Below are 16,466 nucleotides of genomic sequence, written 5' to 3' on the forward strand. Positions count from 1 at the left end.
CTCACTTACTATGTAAAGCACATACAAAAAGAAAAATAAATAGAATCTGTCACATACTTTTGCAGCTTTTCCAGTTCTTGGCTTCAGACCTGTGAATTCTTCATTTGCTGGAAGCGCAACCTATTAAAGATATTTAAAATAAAAACCGTTGCAGATTTTTGTGTCCACAGCAGTGACATTTCTGGCAATGTGAAGTGTATGAAAATCAATTTGAATTTCTGTTATCCTGTTTCTACAAGCTCATGTGTCAAGGGATTATTCCTTCCTCTCAAGAGCTTTTCAATCAATCTTTATATTCTCCTACCTAAGCAGCACTGCTTCTCTCTCTCCTCTGATAGCCCTACTGTCTTGTCAGAGACATTTTTTCTTCACCTGCCTTGTAACAGTAGCTTTTCAGCCAAAACACCATCAAGTGCCCTGGCCAGTGGATATTCGAAGCAATTACTGAGCTCACACTGATAATCCCTTTCCAAATACACTATTTATGCTGGTAACATTCCCATTCCAAGCCAATATCTATTATTTATTCACTTTAAATATGTAAGCTCTCTTCAGTCACTAAGTGATGGCAAACCTTTAACAGACATCTCAAAATAACAAAAAATTTACACACACGAGCTTTAGAACCCTGATCAGCAAGTGTATATACAGTTCCTTCATTATGTAAGTCTGATGATACAGAGCCCTTGAATGTGACCCTAACTAGCTTGAGCTAGATCAAGAAAATAGCACAGAATATAAAAAGACATAACAGTACAAGGGAGTTAAAATTTACACATTTGATTTTCACACAAACTCTTTCTGATAGTCATATATGGATGCAGGATGCTTCAAGAAAACATTAATTTAAGAAAGCATTAATAGTTTGCATTTTTCACATTTGTATTTATGTCCATCAACACAATTTGAAAATGGACAGCTTTTATTACTTTGCACATGAAAAAATGTAATTTTCCATTTTTACCAAAACGTATTTTTCAACAGTAATCAGCTTTAGAAGAAAGTCTTTCATACTTGAACCAGAATAGAAGAATACTTCAATGCACTGATCACACTACAAAGAGAAAAACACGTTGTACCAACCAGTAGGTTTTTCTTCTCAAATGCTCTTGTTACCTTACTAATACAGAAACCTATCAATATTACCATCAATTCTTTCACAATCACTCACTATATTGTAAGTAGATTGAAACTCCTTCTGGTAAGATACCCTACTAATTTTCCAAGTGCATTTTGTGCATGCTCAGTCAGATACAGACTTCAAACTCCTCGCAGTCTTAAATACCGTATGAAATATTGTATCTGCTGGAGTGCAGGAAAGCTCTGCAGAGGGATCAGGACAGACTGATCAATGAGCAAAGACCAATGGTGTGAAATTCAGCAAGGTCAAGTCCCAGGTCCTGCCCTTGGGCCACAACAACTCTGTAGCACTGAGGCATCCCCAGGTGGGGGGCAGTTTTTCCTCCAAGGTAACAAGCAGAAGGAGAATATGAAATGACCTTAAACTGTGAACACGGAGACTGGACATTAGAAAAGAGTTGTCAAGCATTGGATTAGGCTGTCCAGGAAAGTGGTTATAATCACTAAAGCCACTTAAGAGATGTGTAAATGTAGCACTTGGGGACAAGGTTTAGGGGAGGACCTGGCAGTGCTAGGTTAATGCTTGGACTCAATGACCTCAAAGGCCTTTTCCAACCTAAAAAATTCTATGATTCTGCGACATAATAACTGCAAGAAGAATAAATAATACTATTATAGTGGCAATGATACAGACTTGTTATAACTTATTGTGTGTATTTTTCATGTACTTTTCACTGCACTCACCTCATGCGTACAACCTTCAACAGTTTCCACAGACTGCACCTTTACCTGAGGCATCAGATCTGTCAGACTAAAAAGATATGAATTAGGATTACCAAAGACTGCTAAAAAATACTGTTTTATATAAAACTGAACATGTTGAATTTCACGTCTGCTTTAACTGCAACATAAAAAAACGGATATGCAGTCTTGGCATAGACAGGCTGCAGAGGTTACTACCAGGACTATTACCTCAAAGTTAAAATTTTGCAACCATATAAGTCTACTGTAGCTATTGATTCAAAAATTGCACCACAAAATCGCGCCTGAGTCACATCTACTTACATAAAATTTTATAATTAAACGAGGAGTTTTTTCAAGATATAATGAAACAAAATTCAAGACCTGTACTCATGCTACTAGTCAACACAGAGTAAGGGCAGCTTAAAGCATCCCAAGCACCTGCCTGAGGACAAGGCCCCTCTTTCATTTACCAGGTCCTTCTCTTGTGGCCATGAGAAGGGATTGGACTCCCTTTCCATGAAACTCTTGATTTCTGATGTACACATTATACCGATACCACTAACACAGAAAATTATGTAAAATATTGGCTCTGGTTCTGTTTTGCTTCTATTCACTTATTCTCTACAGTGTTTTGAGAAGTCTTCTCATGAACTTCTCACAGAAATCTGACACTGAACTTTACAAAAGTTATATGAAAGACCAAATGATAATGCAGTTATCACCTTACATGCCTCAAAAGCCTTGTCAAATTGCCAATTTTTTTTCCTGTATTGCAAGCCAACTATGTCTTTCAAGCTCATGGTACACAGCAAACACATGCCTCTTACCATGTGCTTCCAGCTCGTCTCCTGCTCTGTGTGAAATCAACACAATGCCTTTGACCACAAACCACTGACTCAAATGAGTAATTACAAAGTCATGAACATTTTATACTGCAAAGGCCTACAGGTGTGCAGTGTAATTTTACATATACCCAGATTTCATCACTGCTGAGGCTGCACTAGCAGCATTTTCTCACTTAAACAGAAAATGGAAAACCAAACTTGCACAAATTCATCTTTTTTACAGGAAAACACTGCAAAACTCCTTCATATCAGCTGTTCTCAACTGGCACATGGCTAGTCAAGGCAGCTTGCTAGGACTACCTCACACATTAAGCTGAGCACTTACGTAAAATCATCTGATAAAACATCTTCAAATTTCGGTTTTTTCCCCAAAATGACATTTTCAGTACTATCAATCTCAGCCTCCCTTTTTGGCTTGACTATTGCAGCTGGTACTGAAGGTTTATCTTCCAATCTTTTCCTGCAACAAAAACCAGAAGAAATTTTAAATTTGCCTCCTTCATATACGTATTGTCAACGAAAAAAAACTCTTAAGGGCAAGTGTGATCCCACTGCATCTGGGGAACAACCCAGGTAACCTAACCCACAAAAACAGCTGTGGGATTTCCAACCAGTTCCCAGACAAGCTGGCCACCAGGTCCCCACACTCCCCAGTAGGCCACAGAGCCAGAGCTGGCTACAGCTTTAGAGCCAGGGATCCTGGGAAAATGGGTCACAAAATTACAGAATGGCTCAGGTTGGAAGCGACCACAGCGGCTCATCTGGTCCAACCTCCCTGCCCAAGCAGGTCGCTCCTAGAGCACATGGCACAGGAGCGGATCCAGATGGGACTTAAATACGTCCAGTAAGAGAGATTCCACAAACTCTGAGCAATCTGTTCCAGTTCACAGTCACCCACACACTTAAGAAGTTTTTCCTCACGTTCAGGTAAAACTTCCTGCGCATCAGTTTCGGCCTGATACCTCTTGTCAGATTGCTCGGCACAACCATCAGGAGCATGGCTGCATCCCCCTAGTACCCTCCCTTCAGACACTGACACACGTTCCCGAAGTCCCCAGGGGTTCAGCAGCTCAAACACGCCGGAAGAAGCCGAGCCCAGCACTACAGCCCTCACCCCGCCGCCACAGCGGCCACTTACCCCGGCCTCCTGGCACCCTCGGCGGGGCCCGTTTTGCTCTTCTTGGCGCCAGAAGCAGCGGCGGCCGCGTCCTCCTCGAACACGCTGAAGAGCTCATCCCCAAAGGCCTCCGCCATCTTAGCCGCCGCGCTTCCACAATGCCCCGCGAAGGGCACACACTTCGCGCGAGAAGGGCGCTTCCGATCCCGCCCCCTGAGGGGTGACGGGAGCTCCCGTCGGCCTTGGCACCAGTAGCCGCCCACACGGCCCGTGCTCGATGGCGATCTCGATTTCTGCCCGAGTCTGGGTCCCGGTCCCGATGCCGAACCCCTCCGCAGCTCCCCCTTGGCGCACACGTGGCCCTTCCCCCCCCGGAAGGCGATCTGCGAAAAGCCGACGCAGGCCACGCAGGCCGCGCGGCCGGCGCGCGTGCGCCGGGGGCGCTGGCCAATGGCAGGCGGCGGCGGAGCGCCGACCGCGGTGCCCGGATGTGCGCGCGCGCAGAGCTCGGGGGCCGCCATGGGCGGCCGCAACAAGAAGCAGCGCGCGGGCAGCGCGGCTCATGCGGCCGCCGCCGCCACCGCTCGCGCTCGCGCCGCGCAGGCCGGGGTGGCCGCGGCCGCGGAGCCCGGCAGCCGCACCGCCCCGCCGCGACCAGCGCCCGCCTCCAAGGAACCGCGTGTCAAACAAGGTACCGCGACCCGCGGAGCCCCGGGAGCGGCCGTGCCCCGCTGTGCCGTGCCAGAGGGGGACTGAGGGTACCGTGGCTGGAGGAGCAGTGCCTTCAGGGGGCCCCTGGGGGTGCGGCTGCCGCGACCGCGGCGTTACCAGGAGGGGCCGGCCTTTGGGGCTGGTGTTTGCCAGCGTCGGGAGAGGCAGCTGGAATTGCTCCGCTCCTCTTGTGCTACAGCCTGCCTTGTCTGTCTAGCTGGTCAAAGGAGGGGACTCTTCCCCGTCTACTTGGCCCTAATGAGGCCACGTTTGGTGTCTGTGTCCAGTTGTGGGCTCCCCCCACAAGAAAGATGATGGTCAAATGCGAGGGGTCCAGTGAAAGATGATGCGGCTGCTCATGAGGAGAGACTGAGGGAGCTGGGCCAGTGCAGAGAAGACTGAGAGGGGCCCACAGAAATGTATATAAATATTTCAAAGATTCGTGCTAAAAGGATGATGCCACCACTCTCTTCAGTGGTGCCCGGAATGAACAGCAGTAGGCACAACTGTAACATGCGAAGTTTCACCTCAACAGGAGGAAGAGCTCCTGTACACTGAGGGTGGCAGGGCACTGGAACAGACTGCCAGGGAGGTCACAGCGTCTTCCTCTTTGGAGATATGCAGAACTCACCTGAATTCATTCCTGTGTCCCCTGCTCTAGGTGATCCTGCCATATGGGGTTGGATGATCTCTAGAGGTCCATTCCAACTACAGCTATTCTGTGGTTCTGCTCTCGGGGTGTCCCTGAGCAGATAAGTCTTGGTGGGATTGATGTGTTGAGTTTAATTACAGAAAGTCTTGTTATTGGATTATCAGCAGTTCCTGTGAAGCAATTGTTTGGACAGCACTTTCCCAGAGCATCTGATGTATTTGTTTTGTATATTATCAAAGTCAATATAATGTGGATTGGGGATTTATTTTGGGTGATTTTTTCTGCCTTGAAAGACCTGTTACAGGGCTGGAGGCACTTCTGTTGTGTTAGATAAGATGAGGGATGGCTATTCTGAGTGCAGTTTGAAAAACTATTATTCTGAAGCACTATGGGATGCCTGTTTTTAACAAGCCAAGTTTGTCAGAAGCAGCTCAGATACCATATAACATTAGAACAGCTTTTGCTGCAGACATGGGCAAATCATGCAATAGCCAGGGCATCTGAGTTCCCCACCAGTTAAAGAGTCTTGTAATCTGGTCATATAAGCATCCTGAACCTATTCATGCATTCTGTTTTTACAAATGTGGACTCTGTATTTCTTGTGTCCTCCATTCCTCCAATAGCCACGGTGCTCAGTCCTCTTCAGAAAATAACCTGCTTCTCTCTCAGGTTGTGGTGAAAAATTAGTCAGCGTAAATGAAAGCTAATTTGGTATATTTCAAAGAGCCCTCTGGTAAGTGCCAGTGAGTAGATCCTGAGTGCTGACAGCTGTTTGTGTCTCCTGATTAGAGGGGACCGTACTTTTTCTGAAGCGCAGTTACCAAAACCTGGTGTGGTCTCAAAGCAGGTCTCAAAGCCCTTCCAGAGCTGTTCTGCAGGCAGGCCAGCACGGATGAGCTGCCAGCCCACCTGTTGGGAGGTAGCTGTGCCTCCTGGAGCAGCGTGCAGCTGCACAGAGGGGTGGAAGCTATGGCCTTGCTCGGTTTCCTTCTGCCTGTGCAGCACCAGACGCAGTGCACATGCTCTGAAAGCGATGGGATTCTACAGCAAGCTGTGTCTTGTCATTCTAATGACGATAAATAGTTTTGTGAATTAGAGTGTGGTTTTTTAATACCTGTTAAATGAAAAGTATTTAGGAATGACCAGAGCAGACCAAAGGCTTCTGTAAGCCAGTGCTCTCTCCTAGGTAGGGAACAAAAGCAGATACCTAGGTAAGTACAAATCAGACATGTAGGGCCTCCCTGAAGCATATGTAATTCTTTTTTCAATGCTCTCCCATGTCACTTGATTTCTTCACTGCAAAGCTGTTCTCTCTGCCCTTGGACCTCAGTAAATATCTACAGTCCGTGGCTTTAGTGGCAAAGGGTTCTGTTACATAGCTATGCACTTTGTAATAAAAAATCCTCAACAGCCTTGCTTGTTTTGAAGCTACCATTTACTTTGTTTTGAAATTATCATTTTGCTTCCCTATTTGGCAATTCTTTTTCAGTGTTCAGAGAGTGAGCAGTCAATCCCATGTCCTCACATTATACCCTTTGAATTTTATATTTTGTCATAGCCCTTTTCACTATTCCTTGTTCAAGGCCTTTCTTGATTATTGTTGTTGTTAAGTACCTGCAAGTTTCTGGCAAGTTAATGTGGCAGTTTGCACTTATTTGTGTTATGTTAGGTCTGCTTTAGCTATGTTAAACAATATTCTCTGTGGGATTTGTGTAATTGATGGTTATTTGCAATTTGCAGGTCCAAAAACTTACAGTTTTGGTTCAACAACAGATTCCAATGCTGCTGCAAATCTAGATAAATCTGTTCTTAAGGCAAGTATCTTTTTTACATAAAACAACTTTGATTTTCATAGTACTGCTTTAGCTGAGTAAATATTTCTTCAGATCTTTTTCAGTATTAGGTTGTGCGTGTAAACTGCATTAATATATGAGACAATTGACCATTGAGAGTTTGATTTTGTTTAGGGTTTTGAGTGTCCTTTAAGCAATAGGGGTAAATTACCACAGTAGAATAATGTCTTTTTTTAAAAAAATAGCAAATAATACTTTGCATGCAAGACTATTTTAGGAGTTAGGTCTGGGCTTCTGCTGTGCATATGGATCTTTCTTCCTGACAGAGAAGGAATATAGATTTTATATAACAAACTTAGTAGCAACTAAAGATAGGTTCATGTTTTAGAAAAGTTTCAAACATAAGAATTATTATACTAAATTTGTTTTTAAAGGTGTTTTGGAAGGAGGATGTCACAGATTGCATCTTGATGTTCAAATTACTTTATGTGAGCAGAGGAGAAAGGCCTTGGGTTTTTTTTGGTTTTTTTTTTTGGTAAAATTTTATTTTGCTTACAATATTTCCCTTAACATACTAAATTTCCTTTAAAAGGTAAATTGGCTTTCTTGGTAATAAGGAATTAACTCTTCTATTTCAAGTGAAAGTGTATAACTTGCAGAAGAAAAAGTGTCCTTTTTGTGAGAGTTTAGGCCACTTACAGAAAGCTTGAAATATTGGAATTTGAATGGCAGAGGGATTTCTGCATTGTTACGTCCTTAGTAATGAAGTGCGTTGACATGTCATAAAAACTTCCAAAGTTTAACTTTTATCAACTCATTTTTTCTTTGCAGGTAATGATAAATGGTAGTTTAGAGAAAAGGATTATCGATGTGATTAATAACCATAAAAACCAAAATGAGGACAAGGGAATGATTTCCAAAAGACTGACTGCAAAGAAACTACAGGTACAGTTCAAAATCTTGTTTTTCATTATTCATTTAGAATAGTTTGTCTTTTTTAATTTTTGTCAAGTGTCGTATTCCCCTTGTGTGTATTACATAATTGTATTGTGTGTGGCACAAGCCAATACAGCATGCTTTTCAGTAGTTGTATTAATGATTAGTCACTGAAATCAAGGAGTATGCTTATTAAGAAAGGCACATTTTTATGGATTCAGGAACTAAAATCAAGAGCTTTCAGACAAGATAGAGGGATAATACTTAATCTGAATGTTTTAGGTCTCCTACATTTTTTACTCTATGTACCTGGAAAATTGGAGGTATGTCTTTATTTAGCTAGAAAACACATTGTGGAGAGAGAGGCAGGAATCTAGATTTATTGATACCTATGCTTGCATATTTAAAAAGAAAATATTAATTATGCAAAACAGAATTTTCTGTTACATTAATGCACGGTGTTTGTTTCCCTTTAATGCTGGCTTTCTGATATGTGAGAAATAGAACTTTGGAAGGCTATATTAGATTGCTAGATTAAATCCTAATCTTTTTAGCTCTTTTATTTATAGGATGTATACATGGCTTTACAAAGATTCTCTTTCAAGACTGAACACATTGAAGAAGCAATGAAAAATACACTTTTATATGGGGGTGATCTTCACTCTGCACTTGATTGGCTTTGTTTAAACCTTCCCAATGGTGAGTATGGTTACAGAAAATAGTTTTTTACAGAAGAGATATAGGACCTGCTAAGCAGTAGCATTATTACTTCACAATAGTAATTAAATACAATGTTCCTCTAAGACTAGTAGTTGCAACAGTGTTCCTCTCCTACATGCACGGCTGACTGGTTCTGTATTCTAGTGCAGGAAGTCTTGTGGTCTTCCCGTTCCTACACTTGGAGTTCTGTGAATTTCCAACGAGCAAATAAACTATTTTATATAAATGCTAAAACCTAACTTTTATTTGAGTTTGTGTTCTTCTAGTTGGTTCCTAACAGAGTTTAAAGTATTTTCCTGTAATTATTATTATTTTCTGTGACATGTTTTTTCTTTTTTTATTTTGAAGATGCCTTGCCTGAAGGTTTTAGCCAGCAATTTGAAGAACAGGAACAGAAACCTAGAGCAAAATTTTGTTCTTCTGTGTCAAAGTGTGGAATGCCACCTCACTTAGAAGATAACAAAAAGAAAGAAAATGGCCCTGGAACTAAGGTAATCTGAGAATCTAATCGGTAGTTACTTGGGTCGTGAGGGAAGAGACAATAAAACTTTCTAAAATACAGGAGTTGCATTGATTTCCAGTGCTGATGTGGAAAGCTTATGAAAATGTTGTGTGATTAATAATTGTAAACCTGCATTTTAATTTTAGTGGAATGGCAATTTAAAGGTATTTTTCCTGTTGAGTCTAGAAGGTTCTTCATAGTTCATTTTTGTGGTAAAGCGCAGGGAATCTCATGAGATTATGATTAGGTATCAGGAAGAAATTCTTTTCTGTGAGAATGATGGGACACTGGAACAGGTTGTCCTAAGAAGCTGCTGATGCCCCATCCCTTGCAGTGTTTAAGGCCAGGTTGGATGCGGCTCTGAGCAACCTGGCCTAGTAAAAGGTGTCCCAGCCTATAGCAGGGGAGTTGGAACTTGATAACCTCTAAGGTCCCTCCCAACACAAGCCGTTCTATAATTCTATTGTTTAATTTCCTAATTTTCTCCTATAATGGGTTTATTCTGTTTATGTATATGTGGCACTCTATATGATTTTATGAGGGTTTAAGTTTGCCTGTGTGCTGTCAGTGTTTCAATTTTTGTGGGCATTTAATCTTAAACCAGATTAAATCTAAAACAAAACAAATGCCCTGCAAAGGGTTTCATTCCTTATTGTAATTATAGTTATTCTAGTGTTAAGATCTGTTTAGATGTATAGTGCAATATTCACCCTGGTTGGGAAAGCTTTCTTTCTTGTCATATATATATATATATATGTATGTATAAAACCTTTATAGTAGTTCCTAGGTACTGGCAGAAGAAAGCATTGCTTTCACTTACATTATCATTACTTTTAACTTATATTGCTTTTAGGAAACAAATGTGAGGAAAGGGAAAGAATTGACTATGAAGGAATGGATTTTGCAGTACGCCGAGCAACAGAGTGATGAAGAGAAGGATGAGTCTGTGAAAGAGACAGATGAAGAAAAATTTGACCCAGTAAGACAGAATAATACTTCATGGGAGTCTTTCTAAAAACTGATATGTCTGGTACATCTGCAAATGGTGGATCTGTTTGTTACAAATTTGTGTGTTATAAATTGGGGATTGAAAATGTTTTTATGTTACCAGTAATGTATCACGGTATTGAAGGAAAACCTGTTGAAGCTTCTTCTTTTCTAAGTTGTTTTTCCTTTCCCTTATTATTTGTACTGTGTTGAAAATGTTGAATGTCGTGTTTGGGAAAGAAAAATTTAAAATGCATTTCCATTAGATTGAGTGAGTTACTATCAAATTCTGGGAGATTTTGACTGTTAATTAAATAAAAACTAATTGCATAAGCTTGGTATAAAGGGTAAAAAACCTGCACTTTGTCATGAAGGTCATTGAAAGTGACAAGCATACCATATTCAACTTGTAATTAATAATTCTGTTTGAAATAGAATGAGAGGTATATACATCTGTCTGCCAAGCTTTCAGAAGCAAAAGAACAAGCAAGCATCTCCAAGCAAGACAAAGACAAGCAAGGCCAGAAGACAGCACAAGAAAAAATAAGAAGAATTCAGCAAGGTAGAGCTATGCAAGTTGCCTGTGTTTTTCTGGTCTGCATGTTTGTTAGGCAATTAAATCTTGGAGTCAAGTTGAATTAAAGATAATTTCGTTACCTTTTATGCCACTTTGTGAAATGAAGGCTTTTCTGAATTTGTTCTTTCTTGGTCAAGTTCTAAAAAGCCAGTAAAATTTCACTAGTTCTGGTTTTGGGTACTCAGTATGAATTATTACAGTTGTTTCTTAAGCAGTTCATGGGTATAAGTTATGTTCTCTCTGATAGAAATGGCAGCACTTGAGGAACATCCAGTATTTAACCCAGCTATAAAGATTTCAAACCAACAGCAAAATGAAAAGAAAAAAACTCCCTCATCTCAACCTCAGGAGACCACTTTGAACTTGAGTTTGCTTGAAAAACCTGATGGTGCTGCAAAGGAAGACAAAGGTGCGTTGGAAGTAGTTCAGTATGAGCTTGAATCATACCACAAATTTCCAGAATTAGTTCTTGTTTTGCTAGGTTTGCAGTACTGAGTGAAAAAGCTCTGATTGTGGGAAAGGATTGTGAACTATTACAGAACCAATTAGCTTGGAAAAGACTTCTGGGATTGAGTCCAGCCTGTGTTCAAAAACTATCGTGTCCACTAGACTATGGCACTGGCTGTAAAGTTCATTTGTTCCTTAAATGCCTCCAGGGATGTGACTTCACCACCTCCTTGGGCAGCCCAGTCCAATGCTTGACAACCCTTTCTGTGAATAAATCCCTCCTAATGTCCAGCATGAACTTCTCCTGATGCAGATTGAGGCAATGGTTCCCTGGTTGCCTGGGAGAAGATACTGACCCCAGCTGGCCACAGCCTCCTTTCAGGCAGCTGTAGAGAGTGATAAGGTCCCCCCTGAGCCTCCTTTTCTCCAGGACAAACACCCCCAGCTCCCTCAGCTGCTCCTCACAGCACTTGTGCCCCAGACCCTGCCCCAGCTCCATTGCCCTTCTCTGGGCTCTCTCCAGCCCCTCAGGGCCTTTCCTGCAGTGAGGGCCCAGCCCTGGACACAGCACTGGAGGTGTGGCCTCAGCAGGGCCCAGCACAGGGGGACAATCCCTGCCCTGGCCCTGCTGGCCACAGCATTGCTGATCCAGGCCAGGATGCCATTGGCCTTCTTGGCCCCCTGGGCACAGCCTGCCTCATGTCCAGCTGCTGTCACCAGCACCCCCAGCTCCTTTCCAGCCACTCTGCCCCAGCCTGTGGCACTGCCTGGGGCTGTTGTGACCCAAGGGCAGGACCTGGCACTGGGCCTTGTTGAACCTCACACCATTGGCCTCAGCCATGATCCAGCCTGCCCAGATCCCTCTGCAGAGCCTCCCTGCCCTCCAGCAGATCAACACTCCCACCCTACTGAGTGTCATCTGCATACAGTCTGTCTCACTGACCAAGCTGACTTTAAAGGATCTGTACTTGTTTTAGCAGATTACATTGAAAGCTATTTTTGTCATGCTGTCATGTCTTAAAAATTAGATTTCTTTTTTATTTTTTTCAGTTGTAGGGCTAGTTGCTGTTTCAGTTGCACTCTCATATTTTTAAACTCTTTTCATTGTAAATCTTCAAACTATTAAAATATTTTCTAATAACCAGACTTTAATGAAACTTCTAAAATTACTGGATGATCAAAGATAACAAAATACTGTAATTAATTTTCTGCCAGATACTTCTGTAGGAAAAGCAGAAGTTTCTGTGATGTAGCATCAATACCTGTATTTCTGCAAAATATTTCAGAAAATTGTGCTATCTAGTAAAATATATGTGAATAAAAGGTAAAAATTACTTCAAAGGACTGTAAAATAGATTTTAGGAGGATTTAGAATGTATTTTTCTGCTCTTACAGTGAAAAAGAGAGATCCACTAGATATAAGAAATTTTGATTATAGTGCTCGAAGCTGGACTGGTAAATCTCCAAAACAGTTTTTGATTGACTGGTGCAGAAAGAATTTTCCAAAGAGCCCAAATCCTTCTTTCGAAAAAATTCCTGTTGGAAAATATTGGAAATGTAGGTATGTATTTCCTGTAATCTTTACATTTGCCTTTTGGTTCATTTGAAAATAAAATATCTCTGCAATTCTCTCTTGTGAATAGAGATTTATATCAATACAGTGTTTAACCCAAACTCTTTGTTAGTCCATCAGGGAGGTATTTTACTCTGGATAGCTCTGCAGAAATGATGCTTAGCCTAGACAAAATCACAAAAAACCCTTATTCCTGCTTTATGAGTTCATTCAGTAGAATCTTATTTTTATTTGTGTACTGCTGGATGAAAGATTAGTCTGAAGCACCCTTATGAGATGGATTTGAACAATTTATGTTTGGTATTCTTATTCAAAGTAAAATATTAAATCAGAGATTCAAGTTTATGAATACCAAAACCCTTCTGAAAATTGTTTAAAATAAAGTGGAAGTTAAAAATTTGTGTCAAAGGTACCATAAATTTATGGGCAAAACAGTGCAGTATCTTAAATTTTTTTTTCGAAATCAAGTCTAAAATACAGAGTTGTAGAGTAGAATGTTACCATATATGAATAAAACAGACACAAAGTTATAAATAAGCAATGTTTCTTGAAGGAACCAAGTGAAAGAGCTTGTTTTCTTGCTCAAGCTGAAAACTACTAACAGACTGCCATCCCTAAGAATATGATAAATTTTGCTCCTGCTCTGACTGCTGTTTATCTGTTAAACAGATGTTTGCATCTTGGTAGGCTGTTGAAAGTCATCTTGATCTATCCTAACTAGTTACATTGGGTCCTTCTTCCAAAGCACCTAACTTTAGTGGTAATCTCTATATATATAAATGCTTCTGACTTGAAGAAAATTGAGATGTTTATAAAATATAAAAAAAAACCCACAAATTCACTCCTGGAATATTTGCTGAAAATGTAACATCATTGCAGGTATTTTCTGTTTATACTGGTTGCAGAAAATTGAGATAACTGCTTTTGAAATTTTTCTTTAAGGGTCAGGATTATCAAGTCATCAGATGATGTAATGGCAATGTGTCCTACAATCGTAACAGAAGATAGTATGCAAGCACAACATCTAGCTGCTACTTTGGCACTCTACCATTTAACCAAAGGACAGGTAAGTTTCTTAGCAGCATTACTGTTCTTGGCCTCAAATCTGCTTCTGCACTTTTTTGCTATAGTATCTTTAGTTGGGTTGTAAAAATAGTTTCATGTAGTATTTCCCATTAAATTCTTTGCTTCCATTACATATTCTCATTCCATACACATCTCATGTTTTTATCTAATTGTGTGTATGCTTTGCAGCATACAGAAAAGATATTTTTGTTAAAGCTATACTTTCAGACTTGTAAAAACTGAAAGCTAATAAAGACATATTGTTGACATTTATTTTACTGCTTTCATAGTTTCTGTATTTAGAATGGTTTCCTATTTGTTTTTTGTCAAATCTTTTGACATTTGAGTTTGTTTACACATAAAATACTAAAAATAGTGATGTTGCTAAGTAGTAGATAACATAATTTTTTCTGCTTTTTTCACTGGAAGTCAGTTCATCAGTTGCTGCCTCCTACTTACCGAGATGTCTGGCTAGAATGGAGGGATATTGAAAAGAAAAAGGAAGAGGAAAGCAAGATAGAAACCAACAAACCGCGTGATACCTTTATTGCTAAATTGTTAAACAAACTGAAACAGCAGCAGCAGCTACAGTCTGAAAACGAGCCAAGACTATCTGAGGGTCCTGAAGATTCCTGGGAAAACTTGGTTCCTGATGAGGACTTCAGCAGTCTCTCCCTTGAGACCTCAGATGCAGATAATTTGGAACCTTCAAGGAATTTGTTTAGGAAGCTGCAGAGTTCCTCTAGATACCAGAGGCTTCTGAAAGAGAGGCAGGAGTTACCTGTGTTTAAGCACAGATACTCAATTGTAGAAACTCTTAAAAAACATCGAGTAGTTGTTGTCGCTGGTGAAACAGGCAGTGGGAAGAGTACCCAGGTGCCCCATTTCTTATTGGAAGACTTGTTGCTAGATGAAGGATCAAAAAAATGTAACATTGTTTGCACACAACCCCGAAGAATCTCAGCAGTGAGTCTGGCAACAAGGGTTTGTGAAGAGCTAGGCTGTGAATCAGGACCAGGAGGAAAAGTAAGAAGTGTCTTAATTCCTTTGTCCTGATCAAATACAGGGGGCTGGATTGTTGGCAAAAAGTGAGAACATTATTTCTTATACAACCAAACAAATAGATGTTATTTTCTCTTGAAAAGGACTTCTTGGTATGTCCATTGTTTCTTTTTCTCTTGTCACCTGTGAACCTGTAGATATCCGTATATGATTCCTGAATTCTTCAGAGGCTGATATAAAGCAACAATGTTTCATATATGGAATGGTCAAAGATTTGAGCAGATTGCCCAGAGGCTGTTGTGTCACTACCACTAGGGATGAAGCAAAGTCCCCCAAATAAGGCTCTGAACAATCCAGTCTGGCCTTGAGTGGAGCCCTGCTTTGAGAGGGGCCCTTTCCAGCATAAGTTATTTTGTTACTTGATGAAAACCGAAGGGCTGTATATGTTAGGGCAATTTGTACGGAAATATTTGTGAAATTGTCAGAGTCCTGAAAACAACCCTGATTTTATCAGTTCTTTGCCGCTCTGCATAAATTTCATTATTTTTTCCTTTCTCAACAAGGTAAAGTACTTGTGAGGAAGTGTGGCAGTCATTCACTATACTACTTAATTAGCAAATTTGGTCAGTATCTGAATCTGAGAGATATTAAATTTCACCTAATTTTGAATGTTGTTAGCTTGTATGTTATTTTCAGTTATTCTATATTTTAATGTATTTTTTTAAGAACTCCCTGTGTGGATATCAAATTCGTATGGAATCAAGAACAGGAGAAGCCACCAGACTGCTGTACTGTACAACAGGTGTCCTGCTTCGGAAACTTCAAGAAGATGGTCTTCTGTCAAGTATATCTCATATTATTGTTGATGAGGTTATCAGTTCTTTACTATTCTGCAGAAATTACAGTTATTCTGGGCCTTGATCTGTACTAAATTCTTGCTATAGATCTATTTTTGTAATTCTAGGTACATGAAAGAAGTGTCCAGTCTGATTTCTTGCTAGTTATTCTGAGAGAGATCTTGCATAAACGCTCAGACCTGCACCTGATTTTAATGAGTGCCACTGTAGACAGTGAGAAGTTTTCCAGCTATTTCTCACACTGTCCCATTTTAAGGATCTCGGGGAGAAGCTACCCAGTTGAGGTAGGTAGATGTTTATTTTGATTATGCAGGATACTTTGTATATATGTATACAGTGTTTGCCTAGTTAGTATCTAAATAATATATCACTTTTTTTTTTTTTTTTGACCAGAAATATAGATCTTACAATAAGTATTTCAAGGACTTGTAGTCCATTTTCTTTTATGGAAATAAAGAATAGCTTCAGGGCTTTGGAGTACATAACTGTACTATTTTTTGCGATGGATTTATTGGTTACAGTCAGTCCCTCAGTTACGCTTGGATTTTTGTCTGTTCAACTTAGGTAGAAAGGAAAGCATTAAAGAATTCTTCTCACACCCCCTGTAACTTTGTGACTGCATTCTTATGCATAAGTTTTAAGTTATAATACGTATTAGTTTTTCTTATGTGTATTATGTAGGTTATGGTAAAGGTTATGTAGTGATCAGGTGGAGAAGCCCATTAACAAACTTTTAGCAGCTCCAAGATTAGGTTTTCAAAAATCATGACAGTTTTTGTTGAAATGTGCAAGATTTATTACAACATTAAGGCCCTGGTCAACTTTGTTACACAAGATTTAAAAAATGAAAAAAGTTGC

General features: G+C 40.4%; 2 protein-coding genes across 2 annotated transcripts in view; one reads left to right on the forward strand and one right to left on the reverse strand.

The window, feature by feature from the left end:
- MTREX (Mtr4 exosome RNA helicase) overlaps nt 1-3,988 on the reverse strand; it is a 43,933-nt gene extending 39,945 nt beyond the window's left edge. The window contains exons 1-4 of the mRNA XM_058823415.1: nt 3,808-3,988; nt 2,995-3,129; nt 1,825-1,891; nt 58-120 (exon numbers count right to left, since the gene is read on the reverse strand). Of these exons, the coding sequence (XP_058679398.1) occupies nt 58-120; nt 1,825-1,891; nt 2,995-3,129; nt 3,808-3,923 (381 nt within the window). The 5' untranslated portion in view covers nt 3,924-3,988. The remainder of the gene's footprint in view (nt 1-57; nt 121-1,824; nt 1,892-2,994; nt 3,130-3,807) is intronic.
- A 289-nt stretch (nt 3,989-4,277) lies between these two features.
- The window catches only part of DHX29 (DExH-box helicase 29), a 29,142-nt gene continuing 16,953 nt past the window's right edge, over nt 4,278-16,466 (forward strand). Inside the window, exons 1-13 of the mRNA XM_058823320.1 lie at nt 4,278-4,477; nt 6,890-6,963; nt 7,774-7,887; nt 8,448-8,577; nt 8,947-9,089; nt 9,954-10,079; nt 10,523-10,649; nt 10,912-11,073; nt 12,507-12,672; nt 13,627-13,750; nt 14,179-14,775; nt 15,478-15,621; nt 15,716-15,892. Of these exons, the coding sequence (XP_058679303.1) occupies nt 4,306-4,477; nt 6,890-6,963; nt 7,774-7,887; nt 8,448-8,577; nt 8,947-9,089; nt 9,954-10,079; nt 10,523-10,649; nt 10,912-11,073; nt 12,507-12,672; nt 13,627-13,750; nt 14,179-14,775; nt 15,478-15,621; nt 15,716-15,892 (2,256 nt within the window). The 5' untranslated portion in view covers nt 4,278-4,305. The remainder of the gene's footprint in view (nt 4,478-6,889; nt 6,964-7,773; nt 7,888-8,447; nt 8,578-8,946; nt 9,090-9,953; nt 10,080-10,522; nt 10,650-10,911; nt 11,074-12,506; nt 12,673-13,626; nt 13,751-14,178; nt 14,776-15,477; nt 15,622-15,715; nt 15,893-16,466) is intronic.

Source organism: Ammospiza caudacuta, chromosome Z (genome assembly GCF_027887145.1).
Source record: "Ammospiza caudacuta isolate bAmmCau1 chromosome Z, bAmmCau1.pri, whole genome shotgun sequence".
NCBI lineage: Eukaryota > Metazoa > Chordata > Aves > Passeriformes > Passerellidae > Ammospiza > Ammospiza caudacuta.